The sequence below is a fragment of the Schistocerca piceifrons genome, chromosome 3 (genome assembly GCF_021461385.2).
Source record: "Schistocerca piceifrons isolate TAMUIC-IGC-003096 chromosome 3, iqSchPice1.1, whole genome shotgun sequence".
In the NCBI taxonomy this organism is placed as follows: Eukaryota; Metazoa; Arthropoda; class Insecta; order Orthoptera; family Acrididae; genus Schistocerca; species Schistocerca piceifrons.
The window spans coordinates 588056119-588075037 of record NC_060140.1 but is presented as its reverse complement, the minus strand read 5'-3'; the positions used below and the strand labels follow the sequence as shown (position 1 = coordinate 588075037).

Genomic DNA, 18919 nt, shown 5'->3' with positions numbered 1-18919 from the left:
CCCAGATCTGATTGTGCTTCCACCTCAGAGTGGAAGGCTTAAATGTAAGGGCCGGCCGGGGTAGCCGAGCGGTTCTAGGCCCTACAGTCTGGAACCGCGTGAGCGTTACGGTCGTAGGTTCGAACCCTGCCTCTGGCATGGGTGTGTGTGATGTCCTTATGTTAGTTAGGTTTAAGTAGTTTTAAGTTCTAGGGGACTGATGACCTCAGCATTTGAGTCCCATAGTGCTCAGAGCCATTTGAACCATTTTTTTTTAAATGTAAGGCTTGTTTTGGATACAAATTTCTCGACCTCAGATATTGGGTGGAGGATTGCATGGTTCCCCTTAATAGTTCAGACACGCGTTACGAGCAGGAAACGGCTACCGGCGGGGCATGTGTGGAATGCACATGTGACTTTTTTAGGTAGACAACTCCCTCCATCGCGATAAGATGCCTTCTGACACCAGACTGTCTAGAATTCGTAATAATAAATCGGAGAAAGAAAATGTTAATGCAGCATTATTTAATTGCAGGAGCGTCTATGAAAAGGTCCCGGAACTAATCTCGCTTATAACCGGTAACTCTAGGGACAGACGGTTGTTTGAAAGCAGACGTCCCTAAATTCTGTTTGGAACGTAAGCACAAAAATAGGCAGAACGCTGGTGGTGGAGGTCATTTACAGCCATAAAAATGCGAAAACATGTAGTTCCCAATTCGAATAATTTGGTTCAAGCCAGCGTTAAAGGTGGATTAAACATGGCCTCGGTTCTTTCATAGTAAACTCTGCCTCAGGAGCAGTAGTGATGGAATAGTTGTTGGGAAACTTGAGAATCTTTCGCATGAATTAACAGTTCACCTCTGGGTAAATTGTCGCACGACGCAATGGCTGAAATCATAAGTGATCTACAGACAGAGAAGCAACTGAAATCTCTTGATAGACGAAAGTCCACTGGAACTCTTAGAATAACAATTCGATTCTACAAAGAAAATGAGAAAGAATGCTGGCCGTTGTGGCCGAGCGGTTCTAGGCGCTTCAGTATGGAACCGCGCGACCGCTACGGTCACAGGTTCGAATCCTGCCTCGGGTATGGATGTGTGTGATGTCCTCAGGTTAGTTAGGTTTAAGTAGTTCTAAGTTCTAAGGGACTGATGACCTCAGATGTTAAGTCCCATAGTGCTCACAGCCATTTGAACCATCTGAGAAAGAACCCGGCCCTCTTTTAGCAATAGTGTTCAATAAGTCTCTGCAGCAGCGAAGCCTTCCTAATGACTGGAAGACAGCACAGGTCATTCCCGTTTTCAAGTAGAGTCCACTATTGTACAGCTACACTATTGATGACAAACAACTGGAGACAGCGTCTGCCGTAAGACATCTAGGCGTAACTATCCAGAGCGATCTTAAGTGGAATGACCGTATAAAACAGATAATAGGAAAAGCAGACACAAGAATCAGTTTCATTGGGAGAATCTTAAGGAAATGTAACTCATTCACGAAAGAAGTGGCTTATAAGGCGCTTGTTCACCCGATTCTTGAGTTCATCTATCTGCGATCCCCATCAGATATGACTGATAGAGGAGCTAGGTGGCTTGCGGAATATGATGTAGATGTAGAACTGACGCGCTGAAGTATAGGCCTATCTCTGACTTCGATCTGTTGCATAATTTTCGAATATGTTTGACGCTCGCGTATTACATTCCTGGAGGCCGGAAATCTGTTCTGTAGGAACCTACACGAGCTATGAAAGCAATGATCGTATGACACCCAGCTTTCTCTGTTCGTCCATAAGATCCAGAAAGCAGTAGATACAGTCGCGCTGACAGGGGCCTCGTCCTTTGATTTCCGAAAGGCATTCGATACAGCTCCGCGCTGCTGCCTAATGAACAAAGTACGAGCGTATGGAGTATCAGACCAACTGTGACTGAACTGAAGAATTTCTAGTAACCAAAGCACAGCAGGTCATTCTGAATGGAGAGTAGTCCTCAGACGTAAATTTAACTTCTGTTGTACCCTAGCGATGTGTTATAGGACCATTACTTATCACAACATATCTAAATGACCTAGTAGATACCGTCGGAAGTTACATAAGGCTTCTCGGGGATCATGCTGGTACGCACAGAGTAGTCGGTACGCTAGGCAGTTGTAGCGGAATGCAGGAGGACCAGAGATTGATCGACGTTTGGTGCAGGGAGTGACAATTGATCCTAAACACAAACAAATGTAAATTACTGTGGACAGCTGGACAGAAACATCCTTTATTGTACACTACTGGCCATTAAAATTGCTACACCACTAAGATGAGGTGCTACAGACACAAAATTTAACCGACAGGACGAAGATGCTGTGATACGCAAATGATTAGCTTTTCACAGCATTCACACAAGGTGGGCGCCGGTAGCGACACCTACAACGTGCTGACATGAGGGATGTTTCCAACTGATTTCTCATACACAAACATCAGTTGACCGGCGTTGCCTGGTGAAACGATATTGCGATGTCTCGTGTGAGGAGGAGAAATGCGTAACATCACGTTTCCGACTTTAATAAAGGTCGGAATGTAGCCTATCGCGATTGCTGTTTATCGTATCGCGACATTGCTACTAGAGTTGGTCAAGATCCAATGAATGTTAGCAGAATATGGAATCGGTGGGTTCAGGAGGGTAAAACGGAACGCCGTGCTGGATCCCAACGGCCTCGTATCACTAGCAGTCGAGATGACAGGCATCATATCCGCATGTCTGTAATGGATCGTGCAGCCACGTGTCGATCCCTGAGTCAACAGATGGGGACGTTTGCGAGACAGCAACAATCTGCACGAACAGTTCGACGACATTTGCAGCAGCGTGGACTATCAGCTCGGAGACCATGGCTGCGGTTACCTTTGACGCTGCATCACAGACAGGAGCGCCTGCGATGGTGTACTCAACGACGAACCTGGATGCACGAATGGAAAAACGTCATTTTTTCGGATGAATCCAGGTTCTGTTTATACAGCATCATGCTGGTCGCATCCGTGCTTGGGGACATCGCGGTGAACGCACATTGGAAGCGTGTACTCGTCATCGCCATACTGGCGTATCACCCGGCGTGATGGTACGGGGTTACACGTCTCGGTTACCTCTTGTTTGCATTGATGGCACTTTGAACAGTGGACGTTACATTTCAGATGTGTTACGAGCCGTGGCTCTACCCTTCATTTGATCCCTGCGAAACCCTACATTTCAGCAGGGTAATGCACGACCCCATGTTGCAGGTCCTGTACGGGCCTTTCCGAATACAGAAAATGTTCGACTGCTGCCCTGGCCAGCACATTCTCCAGATCTCTCACCAATTGAAAACTTCTGGTCAATGGTGGCCAAGCAACTACCTCGTCACAATACGCCAGTCACTTCTCTTGGGCGGCCGCGGTGGTCTCGTGGTTCTAGGCGCGCAGTCCGGACCCGTGCGACTGCTGCGGTCGCAGGTTCGAATCGTGCCTCGGGCATGGATGTGTGTGATGTCCGTAGGTTAGTTAGGTTTAAGTAGTTCTAAGTTCTAGGGGACTGATGACCACAGCAGTTGAGTCCCATAGTGCCCAGAGCCATTTGAACCATTTGAACTACTCTTGATAAACAGTGGTATCGCGTCGCAGGTTCGAATCGTGCCTCGGGCATGGATGTGAGTGATGTCCGTAGGCTAGTTAGGTTTAAGTAGTTCTAAGTTCTAGGGGACTGATGACCACAGCAGTTGAGTCCCATAGTGCTCAGAGCCATTTGAACCATTTGAACTACTCTTGATAAACAGTGGTATCGCGTCGAAGCTGCATGGGCAGCTGTACCACCTGTATACGCAATCCAAGCTCTGTTTGACTCAATGCCCAGGCGTATCAAGGCCGTTATTACGGCCAGAGCTGGTTGTTCAGGATACTGATTTCTCAGGATCTATGCATCCAAATTGTGTGAAAATGTAATCACATGTCAGTTCTAGTATAATATATTTGTCCCATGAATACCCGTTTATCATCTGCGTTTCTTCTTGGTGTAGCAATTTTAATGGCCAGTAGCGTACGTCAACAGGGTAAACTAAAGTATTTGTTATAGTCGCTGCACACTATAAGTTATCACTTGATATAATAAACAGTGATACTCTCCTATCAATATAAAATTGATTATAAACTTCGTCGTGATACAAGTCGTGTTGCTGGATCTGACTAAGACGATGCTGTCGTCGTTAGCGATGATTGCAGACTGGGGTTAGGCGGCGCAGCGCTTTGACGCAAGTACTCTTCCAGCATCGGTGCTTATAGAACCTCGTGAGGACTTATTTACACTTTCGTTTCGCATTTGTCACTGCTTTTGGTACTTTCTGTAATTACTTGTGGTTCCGACGTGTGGTACCAACTTTGGCATGCGACCTCGTTCACGGACAACATCACACTGATGGAGGAAATTGAGAAGATCAAAGGAAGAGCAGCGTGTTTCGTTACAGGTTCATTTGTAAGCACGGATGCGTCAGAGAAATTATCAACGAATACCAGTGGTAGACGCTGCGAGAGAGTGTTTCTGCAGCGTGGAGCTGAAGTTACAAAGGCGAACGTTCCTAGAACAGCGAATAAATATATTGCGTCCTAATACGTGTATCTAGTGAAAGGACCATGGAACTAAAATCAGAGAGAGTCGAAGCTGAACAGAGACACACCGAAAATATTCTTGCGAGCTATTATCGACTGGAGCGGGAATGTGACAGTCGTACACAATGAACCGTCCGTCACACTGAGCATTTAGATGTAGATGTAGACACTCGACAGGAAGCATCACGTATAATGCAAGAGTCAAGCTTAGAGCGTCCAGGAACTCTCTCTCTCTTACATCTAGTCAGTGAGTCCACAGTTCCGTTTCCATTGTACATGAGCAATATATAACCCAATACGAAAATAATAATAATAATAGTAATACAATGCCCAGTCACATTAACATAACCACCTATGAAAAGCCGGAATAACCAGCTTTTCCAGGGCGGACCGCTGAGAGTTATGCAGGAAAAAGTCAAAGAGGTTCACTTTATTTATTCATTTCCTTTTGAGTCATCAATCTCCTGACTGGTTTGATGCGACCCGCACCTATGCCAACCTCTTCATCTCAGAGTAGGACTTGCAACCTACGTCCTGAGTTATTTGCTGGATGTATTCCAATCTCTCTTCCTTTATTGTTTTTGCTCAGTGCAGCTCCCTCTAGTAGGATGGAAGTCATTCCCTGCTGTCTTAACAGACGTCCTATCATCCTGCCCTTTTCACATATTCCTTTTCTCTCCGATTCTGCTCAGAACCTCCTCATTTCTTATGTTATCAGTCCACCTCATTTTCAACATTCGTCTGTCGCACCACATCTCAATTGCTTCGATTCTCTTCTGTATCGGTTTTTACCACAGTCCACGTTTCACTAGCATACAATGCTATGTTCCAAACGCACATTCTCAGAAATTCGATATTAGTAGACTACCTGAGCCCCCATCTTATTGTTACTCGCTCCTGTGAACGGGAACGCGTTATGCAGATCTTGGTGCCTCTCGCGTCCATCTAGAAAAGATAACCTGATGATGCCTAAATAAGGCGAAACGCATCGGTGAAAAATAAAAAACCTAAAATTGCAACCAAGACTGTTTTTAACCAGTTCTGTTAAGCACTGGTTTGCTGTTATGCCACATATGGACTGGAAGAATTTCTCACTCTTTTTCTCATGCTCATCTCCCCTTTGGCAGTGCCCTCCAGGAGATCCGAATGAGGGACTATTACAGACCCTTTTGCCCATGGAGAGGTCATCATGACAGTTTTTTTTTTTTCAATTACAGGCCACATTTCTTGTGGATACACGTTATGTGTGTTTAATGCAATGGTTTCCATTGCCTTCTGCATCGTTATGCCGTTGATATTTGCTGTTTCTTTAGGACCAGTTTCCCACCTCAAGGCTAAGAGAGTGCCGTGAACCCCTGTTTACCCTACTGTTCTGTTTGAGAAATCCGTTGGCAGAATGAGGGCCAATGGCGATTTTAATCAAAATTTAATAAGTGGAGGAATTCGAATCGGAACCGAGTACTTTTGATCTTTTGATTAATAATCAAACCCGCTACCTGTAGCCGCCGGGGGTTACCGTAAACAATGTAGAGGCATGTCGTTTCCAGTGCCGTTGGCAGCTGAGCTAGGTCACTTTGTTGAGGCATGAATAGCCCGATAGAGGGTTCCCACAAATTCTCGACTGGGTTTAAGTCCAAGATTTTGGTGGCCAAGGAGTACGATAAAGTTATCTTGATGCTCAAACAACGCATGTACGCTGCGAGCTGTGTGTCTCATTATATTGTCTTGCCGATAGACGGCTTCACGCCGAGAAATAACAAACTACACTACTGGCATTAAAATTGCTACACAAAGAAGAAATGCGGATGATAACCGGGTATTCAATGGGCAAATATATTATACTAAAACTGACATGTGATTACATTTTCACGCAATTTGGGAGCATACATCCTGAGAAATCAGCACCCAGAATAACCAGATCTGGCCGTAATAACGGCCTTGATACGCCTGGGCATTGAGTCAAGCAGAGCTTGGATGGCGTGTACAGGTGGTACAGCTGCCCATACAGCTTCAACGCGATACCACAGTTTATCAAGAGTAGCAAATGTCGTATTGTGACGAGCCAGTTGCTCAACCACCAGTGACCAGACGTTTTCAATTGGTGAGAGAACCGAAGAATGTGCTACCCAGGTCAGCAGTCGAACATTTTCTGTATTCAGAAAGGCCCATACAGGACTTGCAAGATGGGGTCGTGCATTATCCTGCTGAAAAGTGGGGTTTCGCAGGGATCGAATGAAGGGTAGAGCCACGGGTCGTAAACATCTGAAATGTAACGGCCACTGTTCAAAGTGCCGTCAATGTGAACAACAGGTGACCGAGACGTCTAACCAATGGCACCCCATACCATCACGCCGGGTGATACACCAGTATGGCACGACGAATACACGCTTCCAATGTGAGTTCACCGCGATGTCATCAAACACGAATGCGACCATCATGATGCTGTATAAACAGAACCTGGATTCATCCGAAAAAATGACGTTTTGCCATTCGTGCACCCTGTCTGTGATGCAGCGTCAAGGGTAACCGCAGCCATGGTCTCCGAGCTGATAGTCCATGCTGCTGGAAACGTCGTCGAACTGTTCGCGCAGATGGTTGTTGTCTTGCAAACGTCTCCATCTGTTGACTCAGGGATCGACACGTGGCTACACGATCCGTTACTGCCATGCGCATAAGATGCCTGTCATCTCGACTGCTAGTGATACGAGGCCGTTGGGATCCAGCACGGCGTTCCGTATTACCGTCCTGAACCCACCGATTCCATATTCTGCTAACAGTCATTGGATCTCGACCAACGCGAGCAGCAATGTCGCGATATGATAAACCGCAAACGCGATAGGCTACAATCCGACCTTTATCGAAGTCGGAAACGTGATGTTACGCATTTCTCCTCCTCAGACAAGGCATCACAACAACGTTTCACCAGGCAACGCCGGTCAACTGCTGTTTGTGTATGAGAAATCGGTTGGAAAGTTTCCTCATGTCAGTACGTTGTTGATGTCTCCACCGGCGCCAAACTCGTGTGAATGCTCTGATCACTAATCATTTGCATATTACAGCATCTTCTTCCTGACGGTTAAATTTCGCGTCTGTAGCACGTCATCTTCGTGTAGTAGCAATTTTAATGGCCAGTAGTGTGTATGCCGGCATGGACATGGTCCCCGAAGATAGAGGCGTACTTGTGTTGATCCATTGTGCCATTTACAATGACAGGATCACCCAGGGGGTTCCACGAAAATATTCACCAGAACATAACATTCCCTCCTCCAGCCTGGACACTTTCGTCAATTGTTGCAGGTTCTTTGTGTTTAGACGTTGCACACCTTAAACACACCAACGGCCACCTGTTCGGTGGAGCATAAAATGCCATTCACGTGAAGAGCGTACTATGCACCATTCAGTGGCCGTCCAGTTGAGGTAGTGGTCTGCAAATTCCAGCCTTCGTGACAATTAACAGCAGCCAGCATGGATGCACAAATCAGGTACCTGCTGCAGAGGCCCCTACGCTGTACGGCCTTGGTTTATGTGTGCGGTCAGTTGCTCTACAGTTGAAAGTCGTTCGCCTGCACACATCTCCACAGTCGTCTTTCATCCCTCTCATCTACGGCGCTGGTTTTGAATAGCGTCATTGTAACATGAACAGTTCACTTTAACCAGGGCGACACACGAACAGTTTACAAACGTGACCGTTTTAGATATGATTCCATCCTGGGGCCGAAAGACAATAATCATGTCTCTTCTGACGTCAGATAAGTCTTTCCGCTTTCGCATTACGACGAAGACTGCAATTTTTTCCGCGTCCCCCTGCAGCACTTTATGTACCCTTCACTTGCAGTGCTGCCACCTCATGCCGGTGAGTGGTTACTGCAACTTGGCGTCGAAAATAGGCGGTGATCACATTAATGTGACGGGACTGTGCGATGGTCTAACAATGACGGAAATATCTGAAGTAATTAATGTATGGGATTTGAAAATATTGTACGTCAGTCTTATTAACGCCATTTTACACAGTTTTCTCCCTAAATTCTTATCGACGGGGAGAACTGAAATGTAAAAGGCAAGGGAGGCTACAGTGCAGAGTTAATCAAAGCGGTAAAGTTAACTGCTGAGAGGAAGAGCGAGATATAAGATTAGCAGATGGGATGGGATGAAATAAAAAAAAGAAAACAGAAGTATAAAGGGGTGACGAAAGTGAAAAGTGCTGCTGGACAGAACGAAAGCAATTGGGATTCTGGGATATGCCGAGAGGAAAGCTACGTCGGTAATAACTGATAATGCATTAATCTCCTCTTGCATGCAGATTCGTTTCGGATAACACGTAGGTTAGAGGATAATTTGTACCTCAATCGTGTGGCTGATATTGAGAAGGGAGAAGGTTTCTGTATCATGCAAAAGTACGGCCAATATGTAGAGGTATCAACTTGGTAATGCAGTTCGGTATGACCATAGGTACTACGTATTTGACAAGTATGGCGAGGTGTTGAGTACACAAATCACTAACAAAGCGCGTGTGTGAAAATCACGTCACCTACCTGGTCACATCCCATTTGCCTTAATACAGGAAGCACTGATGTAATCAACCAACGGAATGTTGTACACCCGTTTTGCGCAGGCGTTTATAGCTGGCTCTAGTCGTCTAAAGTTTTCACTGTTTACGCTGTCATAATAGTAAATACCAAAGAGAACTGAGATCTGTATTAATTTTTGTCTAATTTGAAGTGTAAATGTTTTTCAAAATTTAGATGCTCGTTCAAGATTAAGTCACGGTCTCTCACTGGTTGGATGGCCTGTGGATATAGTTTGCTGTTACTTCCCTCAAACTCTTATGAAAGGTACCTGACGACCAAAGGATTGGGCTCCTCCACGCCCACACCAACGTGGTGACCAAACCAAAAGTTCTACTGTCACATCCGTAAACATGTTAGTTATTTAATCAGGAGTCACAGGATGCGGGCTGTGATGTTATCCATGCGTCTGGGTACGCATTAACATGGTCCATCAGGAGATAGAAGTGGTCGAAAATGATCTAAGGGTAGCGGTTGTAAGGGCAGAGGGAAAAAAGTGCCAAGGCAAGCGCCAAGGGAAAAAAACCTCTGCGACAGTAGGACGGGTAGTAAGGGCAGTAGCGGCTTGCTAGCTGCGACAGAGCATGCAAGGTGAGGTAAGGTTAGTGTGAGGTGTCGTGCATCGTTACCTATGTGCTGCGTGTTCGTTAACTGGATCAGTCCGGGTGCTGCGGCTGGGTTCAAAAAAATGGTTCAAATGACTCTGAGCACTATGCGACTTAACTTCTGAGGTCATCAGTCGCCTAGAACTTAGAACTAATTAAACCTAACTAACCTAAGGACATCACACACGTCCATGCCCGAGGCAGGATTCGAACCTGCGACCGTAGCGGTCGCTCGGCTCCATACTGTAGCGCCTAGAACCGCACGGCCACTCCAGCCGGCGCTGCGGCTGGGCTCGTCTGTAGTCTCCTTGGCCTGCTGTAGTTACTTCCTCCCTGTAACAAAGGAATTCGGTGCGCCAACGCATGCGTTTCTCTTACGCCCTCTACTGCGTCTTGTCGTCAGTAACTTGGTACAGCTTCATCAGGCTGGTGCAGAACGGCGGCGGCCGGCCGCCGTTCGGCGTTCTCCTCTACTGCACGGCGCAGGCATTCTGCAGTGTAGCTCCGAGCAGCTCCGTTTGTTCAGAGAGCTGCGCCGCTTCAGCGTCGGAGAAATGCAGGCCGTTCGCTCGCGCTCGTGCGATGAAGGCTGCCTTTTTGTCTTCTCGGTCCCTCGCGGGGGCCGCTCCCGCAGCGGCCAGCGTCGCCACCGGTGCCGCTGGGGTGGCGGTTTTCTTCATTGCACCTTTCACCTGCGGTGCTGCTGGGGCAGCCGCTGGGACAGGCGCGGGAACGTCCTTCTGCGAGGTCGCAGGAGTGTTCGCAGGTACTACTGCACTGAGGCCTTGGGTAAAGACTGCACGCAGTTGCCTCAAGGCCTGTTCCATCTCTGCAGCCACAGCGGCTGCGAAGGCAGCCCTCTCTGCCGCCATGACAGCTTTGAGGGCTGCAGTTGCCTCCTTCACCGCGGTGCCGAGTTCGAGGCCACATTTCTTCTCGGGGGCGTGAGCTGCATCCCGACTGCCCGTTTCCGGGCGGTCGTCCCTGCCCCTGGCAGGTGGAGCTGCTACTGCGCCGTCCCTCGGCTGCGCCGGGCTGTTGTGCGCCCTACGTCGTTTCCGACGTCCTCTTCTCTTCTTCCGCTGCGTCGGTGCGGCCGCGGCCGCCTCGCCGCCTTCGGCACAGTTGCGGTTTGAGAAAGCCGGGCAACCGCGCCAGCTGGCTACGTGCGGGCCGCCACGCTGGACACAAGTCGGCAGAACGTTACTGCCGCGGTCGCAGGCGCGGCTGTCGTGCTCGCCTGAGCACTTGACGCACCGCGCCGCGTTGCGGCAATACTTCGTGACATGGCCCTCGCCCTGGCACCTGAAGCACAGGGGCTGGGGGTCCGTGGCGGTCGGGAGAGCTCCTGTCGTAACCGGGAAACCCAGCAACTTCCGCAAGTCCAAGATGTCGCTCCCGCCGTCGGCCGTTTGCACGGTCATGACATAGAGCGGCGCCCTCTTCTTGTTGGTCCGGTTGTGCAACCTTGCGGTTGCATTACTAAACCCGGCTCGCAGCAGCCCTTCCAGGACCGCTGCCTCATCACAGCACCTGAGGAGTGACTTGGTCATCTTCAACCTCCCTACGGAAGGTGCCTTCTCACGCGCCAGCGGCGCGTCGAAGATGTCTTCGGCCACTGCGACCTTGATCACCCTGTGGTCGGCCACGTTTGCGGTTCGAACGCTGATCAGCGACTCTGTATCGACAGACTCGTAGACCACCTCGTTCTTGGCGCAGTTCGTCACGGTGTCGAACACCGCAGTCCACCCGCCTTTGCACTTGACGTACAAAAGGGGGACAGGCTCAGTGAGTTGCACAACCGAAGGACCCCTCGTAGCGGCAGGTTTCCTCTGCGCATACTTCTTTCCCTTGCTGCGGGGCGCAGAACACGACAGTCTGCGGGCGTTGTGAAAACAACACACGACAACTTGCTTTCCACGGCGCCCACAGCACAGAAATCTCTTACGAGCTCTCAACGACCGAGTAAGCGTAGCGCGCAACGGCAGCGAAGCGCTCGGCTCGCTAGCCCAGGCCGCCCTGGGTACCTGACGAAGTCGTTATTGAACGCCTCTGCAGTGATATCTGGCTTGAACATGAAACGGTTAGACTCCTGGTGATGAAAGACACTTTTATCTTCGTTACACAAATTTTAAGAGAAGGACTGTTGGCGGCGTTAATTTGCTGATCACCAAAGTTGTCGGCAACGGCGTGGATTAAATTGTAAACTATCCCCAGCGTCTTCTGTTGTGACGGTGTGTGACACTGATGATAGTGATCCATCCGTCGGAGAAGACGTCAAACTATCATCACCATAGAGCACCAACACCATGATACACTATATCAGTTGCTTCCAACATCGGGGTAATTACATCCTGAGGGGTAAAATGTCGTTTTATGAAAGGTAAACACCGAACGATTGAACTATGTCTCAGTCATGTAACTACATTACTTTTTGCCATATCATTACTATTGTCATTATCTGATAAGACTCTAATGATGATCGTAATAGTTACAAATAGCTACATTTTTCTTCGTGTAACAAGTGTATGAAATCTTCTTCATATTGTACACCCCTAGCACATCCTTTGTAGTTTTATACCATGTATCTACAGGGCGCCTCAAGCGTTCTAGGTCAAGCTGGAACAGGTGACAGTGGGTCTACAACCGAGTATATTGATATAAGGGAACCAATGGACAGAAATCCGATGGACAGCACATAACAACTAAGTAGTTCACAGTAATTCTTTAAAGTGACGACCGGCAGTCTCAATGCATGTACTGCAACGTCGCATGCAGTTCTGTCACATTCTCACAAAGACACCGGGTATCTGCTGTATTCTGGAACAGGCAGCGGATGTTAAACAGCGTACACCACTGATAACCAAAGAGACGTACTGTACACAACTTAACTCATAGTGGGTGTGTCATGTGACGACCATACGCATCGCCCCAGCACATTAATCTGTGCCACACGCACATCACTGCTCCTGGTGTCCGTCATCCACTGCATCAGACAGCTTGTGATGTGTCCATGGTGATGTGTGTTATAGTGTACGGTGCATCAAACGTAGTCAAGGATGGAACGTTGCGTGAGGTGACATGTATTTAATGCACGGTGAACATGAGGTAGTGCCTGTACGGCAGCACAATGTGTAGATAACTGTTACCCAACAGACGTCATCCTAATTGGGAGAACTTTATCTCCGTGGATACCAGCTTACGACAGAAGGGATCGTTTCACGCCACAGAGAGCCGACCGAGGTTCCCGCCAAAGACAGACATTGAAGCCGGCTGGAGTGGCCGTGAGGTTCTAGGCGCTACAGTCTGGAACCGACCGACCGCTACGGTCGCAGGTTCGAATCCTGCCTCGGGCATGGATGTGTGTGATGTCCTTAGGTTAGTTAGGTTTAATTAGTTCTAAGTTCTAGGCGACTGATGACCTCAGAAGTTAAATCGCATAGTGCTCAGAGCCATTTGAACCATTTTGAACAGACTTTGAAAATACGGTGTTGGATCGTGTGGCTGACCACCCAGTAATAAATACCCTTCATCTTGCTTGCGAAACGCACACTTCGAAGGACACAATGAGGTGAACACTGGGGGAACAGATATTAAACCTCAATCATAATGGACATTTGCATTATCCACCGCAGTGTTGTAGTGCCGAACTGTATACTGTTTGTGTTGTTCACGAATGACGCATTGCTGACCAGTGATAACGTCACCTAATAGGATCTTATTTGCTGCCTCCCAGTTTGACTGGACCATGTTACATGGTATTACTGTGAGAGTTCTTGGAGACTGTACCCTGTCATCGATCACCTGAACAACACATGCCTTTATCATGGGATTGAAAGAGGAGATCCCGTTCCCGTGCCAGCGTGATCACCGTATCTTATAGGTTGTTGTGACGGAGACTGGAACAGTCGCGGGGTTGTAGTGACGGAAACGCGGCGGGACCCGAGAACAACAACACAACGGGAGAGGACGGACACGACCAACGAAGGACCTTACGACACAACAAGAACGGACAACAGAGTGACGAAAACCAAACGAGACAACCACGTCCACTCGTAAAGAAAACACGAAAGTCAATACGCTGTCTAATGCGAGACGATATGTCCTGAGACGTACGCAAGGTTAGATTGGCAGGCTGAGCTTTTTTTTTTATTGTTTTTAAAACCTGTACAACAGGCAGGCTGTCAGCAGCATTCTACGCTGCTCTTCAGACATAGAATAGACAATGAGAAAAAACAGAAAGAATACACATAAGTTACATAATGGCGGGTAATAAACAGTAGACACATAAATACAAACACGGAGACGTTCACACTCGACGATTATCCACACTACAAACTGTTGACACGACGCACAAACACTGAAGATGTCGATGGCACAGGTGAACGATTGCAGGCTGAGCGACAGGCAGGCGCTTAAGTACTCGATCGGGGACGCCACTATTGGCCGCTGCAACAACGTGTTTCACTGTGGCGCCCTCACTCTAAATGCGGGCCAGGAGGCGCACGCCGCCTCAGCTTACAGCGCAATGGTACAGAGACCTCTATGGGTCTTCCACGTCCATGACGTCTGGCGGCGATTCAAATTCCGCGGCGAGCGGTACCAGACAGATCCTAGCTTTTCACTCTTGGATTACGTCAAGATTTTGGAATATGAAACCCCCGTAGAAAACGATGAAGACATCCTTGCTAGTGACCAAGATACCTGCCTCCTGGTACAGCAGACAACAGCAATCTTTGATAGCGAGCGGTAAAACTTCATGCGCCGTTGTCGTGCCTATATTGAGACTGGTTTCGTCACTTTGCACAGATACTATGAGCTACGTTGTTGTTACAGGGTGTATGCTGTGTATGTCCATAACACAACAAATAAACATTCCCGCCCAATGGTTTGCTACCTCAATATAATCGTTAGTTGACCCCCTATCATCTGTTTCGGTTTGACTCGAAGGTTTGAGACACCTTGACACATTAAAATTGTAACGTACACATCACATATGCTTAAACATTTCATGAAAATGTCTTCTCCAAGTTGAACGTACTTTAGACATTTCATGAGATATTGCATCATTACTCATTTCGTAGCAATAAACGGACTATTGGACAGCACTAGAAAACAATTATTTTATAATACATACTATACTGCTGTAGGGCCTCCATAATATTACCATTATTATTAGTAGTAGTAATAGCAGTATTAGTGGTAGTAGTACCACTGGTCAGACACAAAACATTGGCCGTCAAAAGTCCTCCGATTTCTGCGAGTTCGGAAATAAGGACTCCAGTGGTTAAGAGATTTACGGACAGTAGGCTTAATCATTGCACTCTCATTTTAATTTGGGTGATTTTAAAGGAGTGCAGGGTGTGGATAAAACAAGTGTCGGTAGGGAGAGAAGTAGGGAGGCAAGCAAATGTTGTCAGAGGTAAACAGCAAACAGCACCAATTGTCTAATTCACTCATAGTGTAGTATGATATCTACAAATCTAAATCTCATTTAACTTTGAAAATGAAAGTGTTCAAAGAATCTTGTCTTTCGTTCTAAAGATTATTTATGATGGTGTGGTTCGGGAAAAAGGGGAGGGGGGGGCGTTAAGGAGTATCGTAGTAGCTAACATCTGATTACATTCATGGGTAATGTTCTCATATCCTCACATCCATGAAAGTCACCTGCGCGACATACATAACTTATTTTTCATGACGAATCAAATGTTTCGTGGTAAATAAATCCGCTCAGCTGTATTTGACAAATGCTTAATTTAGATAAAACTGCAAACTCGACACGGATTTCAGACTATAACTCTGATATTCACGCACTACAAAATGGAAGGTATACCATAAAATTAATGAACATTATAAGCGTTCATACAAATGTCAACATCACGTCATACCTTGAATGTGACGAGTAAAGCGTATCAGTGATGTAACAAACCAAGCAAATTTATCAAGTACCATGCGAAATCTCGTGAAGGTGCGGCATGGAAAGATCCTTTCGATCAATCAGTACCATACCAGGTAAACTGAGTGTAACTGAAAATAAATTTAAAAGAGAACGGAAGTGAATCAACAAACGCTCACATCAGGCTGAAGTAGCCAACGAACCAACTGCGAACTGTTAGACATGTAGCGTAGGCTTCAGAAGGTAAAATGAAGGCTAAAAAGCACTAGAATGCTAATTTCCGAACCTTAGAAATAGCTTCCCATGAAAGCGGACTGGAAACTTTTGTGGTAAGCTATTTTTGTGGTTCACAAACTAGCATTCTACGGCATTTATGCCTTTATTTTATTTTCTAAAGTCTATGCCACATGTCTGCCGCACGCAGTTGATTCGTAGGTTACATTAGCCTGGCAATGAGCGCTTCTTTGTTGATTTATTCCTGTTTTTTTCGGTTATGTCCTGTTGATCGGCCATGGTACTGGTTGACTCAAAGAACCCATCCATGCTTCATCCGCCCTGCTTCTCGCATGCTGCTTCATAAATTTTCTGGATTTTTACGTGACTGGTACGATTTTCTCATACAGATTCAAGGTATGACCCGAGGTTCACATTTGTGTGGACTCTCACAATGTTAATGAGTTTTGCATTGCTCTTTGTGGTGCCTGAAGATAAGGATTTACTTCCTGAAACTCGAGTCCTGTGTACAATTTTATCCAAATAAAGAATTTGTCAAGTACAGTTGAGACGATTTATTTACAATGAAACATTTTAGTAACAGTTGTATATTTCCCGCAAAGAGAATTTTACACTTAACTTACTATAAAAATGCAAATCAGCCAAGTTGCATCGTCTTAAGAGTTACGAACCAGAGATAGAGCTAGACCGCATCATTAACCTCTGACGAAAGCCAAACGTGAATGTGAGTCGTAAGAATAACTATTACGTAAGCTTTAACAAGCTATTTTGAGGCTGCAAAAAAATGGTTCAAATGGCTCTGAGCACTATGGGACTTAACATCTATGGTCATCAGTCCCCTAGAACTTAGAACTACTTAAACCTAACTAACCTAAGAACATCACACAACACCCAGCCATCACGAGGCAGAGAAAATCCCTGACCCCGCCGGGAATCGAACCCGGGAACCCGGGCGTGGGAAGCGAGAACGCTACCGCACGACCACGAGATGCGGGCTATTAGGCTGCCGTTATACAGGAATATGGCAGTCCACATGTAGCTATGAATGGTCGAGAAATACTGATGTTATTCCCTACTTTGACCTTTCATCTTTTGTTGGCAACTGCTTCACGATTCTCAACCAGAAGGCATGGTAACTCAAAAAATGCCTCTGAGCACTATGGGACTTAACAATGGCTCTGAGCATCATGGGACTTAACATCTATGGTCATCAGTCCTGGGACTTAACATCTGTGGTCATCAGTCCCCTAGAACTTAGAACTACTTAAACCTAACTAACCTAAGGACATCACACACATCCATGCCCGACGCAGGATTCGAACCTGCGACCGTAGCAGTCGCGCGGTTCCGGACTGAGCGCCTAGAACCGCTAGACCACCGCTGCCGGCGGCACGGTAACTGATTTAGTTGTATGTCATTCCTGCTCGGCTAAACATCGTAACATAAAAAACTGCGCTTGGTAGTTTCAGTTAATAATAATTGTGATAGCGTAAATTTGTTGTCATTCTGACTTCCGGATATATCAGACGATTCGTTTACGGTGTTGCAGTTTTTCTTGTTTACTCAGAAACAAAAGGACTCCAAGGGTAAATGCTGCCACATTATAATTTTGTAATGTAAATCAGTGCCGCTATTGGTTTTCTGCACCTGTTGTTCACAGGCGCTCCTGCCGTGTTCGTATTGCTCTGGGGGATTGTCAAGAGCTTTGCACCAAGAGCGACGGAGCAGCAGGTAAGAACATCTATCGCTGAAAATTTCAGTTTACGTTTATCCATATCAGGCTGACACAATCAGTTTATAGATAATGTAGTATGTCTTTTCTTCCTTGTTGTGGTTTTATAACTCCAGGTTAACACGATACACTCACTAACATTTACGAAAGAAGAATTATTTGTAAGCAGCATCTGCTTTAGATAGAAATATCGTAAACTTTCCAACAAATGTTTGTTGCCTATTAGAATCCCATGGGAACAGTAATGTTTAAATGTGTGGAATGACCAATTTCGCGAAAGTGAAAATTATTCAGCCTGATGTAATCTATAGTATGTCTTTCCGCATATTATGTCTGGTTTATTACATACAGAGGGTTTATAAACGAACGGCGTGGTAGTAGAAGTTAATAATAAATCGATTTATTACCTTATACGGGCAAAGTTTACGGCATACGCAGCAGCAACTGCCCAAACTATGGATGCAGTACCCACTGCACGCTTTTCGTGCTTACTGCGCATAAGTAGCGTCTGTGTTCAAGATGGCGTCGCGACAGAAAATTCTGTGCGCTCTGTTTTGAAGTGTCCAGATCTGTGCTCACAGTGCAGCGTGGGCTTCGTGCACGGCTTAAGAAAGAACGGCCACACAAAAATAGTTTAGGTGGGTGGGACAAAGAGTTCGTGGAAACCGGATTCCTTTGCAAGGAGAAGAATCCTCGTCGACTACGTGTATCTGACGCAAACGTCGAAAGAGTGGGCGAAGCGTCGAAAGACTGGGCGAGGGGATTGCTCATGTCAAAGACTGCGTTCTGGAAGGTGCTGCGTAAGGGATTATATTTTAAAGTGCATAGAGAGGAATTAGCGCAGCTCCTTACACCAGACGACAAAATGAAAATGCGTGACTTTTAAATATGAAGGGCTGCAGTTAGAAATGAAGGTCGCTGGTTTTGTAGAAGGACACAACTTCCGCGACGAAGCCACTTTCCATGTTAGTGGCAAGGTGAACACATACAACATCCGTATCTAGAGGAGAGTGAAACCACATACAACGGTAGGGCATCAGCGTGACTCTTCAAAAGTGAACGTTTTCTCTCCGGTGTCGCACGCGAAAGTGCGCGGCCCTTTTTTCTTCGTACAAAAATGGCGTCGGTAACTCATTTCGAGGTTCTACGCAGAAGCGGAGAGGAGAGAAATATGTCGAAAACACTGACAAGAAGAAGGGACAGGGTGAGAGCACACCTGTTACATCATGGAATGACTTCCATGGTTCTTGAGGGAGCTGTGGAGGGCAAAAACTGTAGAGGAAGACAGAGATTGGAACA

The 18919-nt window shown here is 46.7% G+C and overlaps 1 protein-coding gene across 1 annotated transcript in view; it reads left to right on the top strand.

Moving 5' to 3' along the window:
- The window catches only part of LOC124788862 (diuretic hormone receptor-like), a 317583-nt gene that overhangs the window by 223094 nt on the left and 75570 nt on the right, over nt 1-18919 (top strand). The window contains exon 6 of the mRNA XM_047256145.1: nt 17549-17619. Within this exon, the coding sequence (XP_047112101.1) occupies nt 17549-17619 (71 nt within the window). The remainder of the gene's footprint in view (nt 1-17548; nt 17620-18919) is intronic.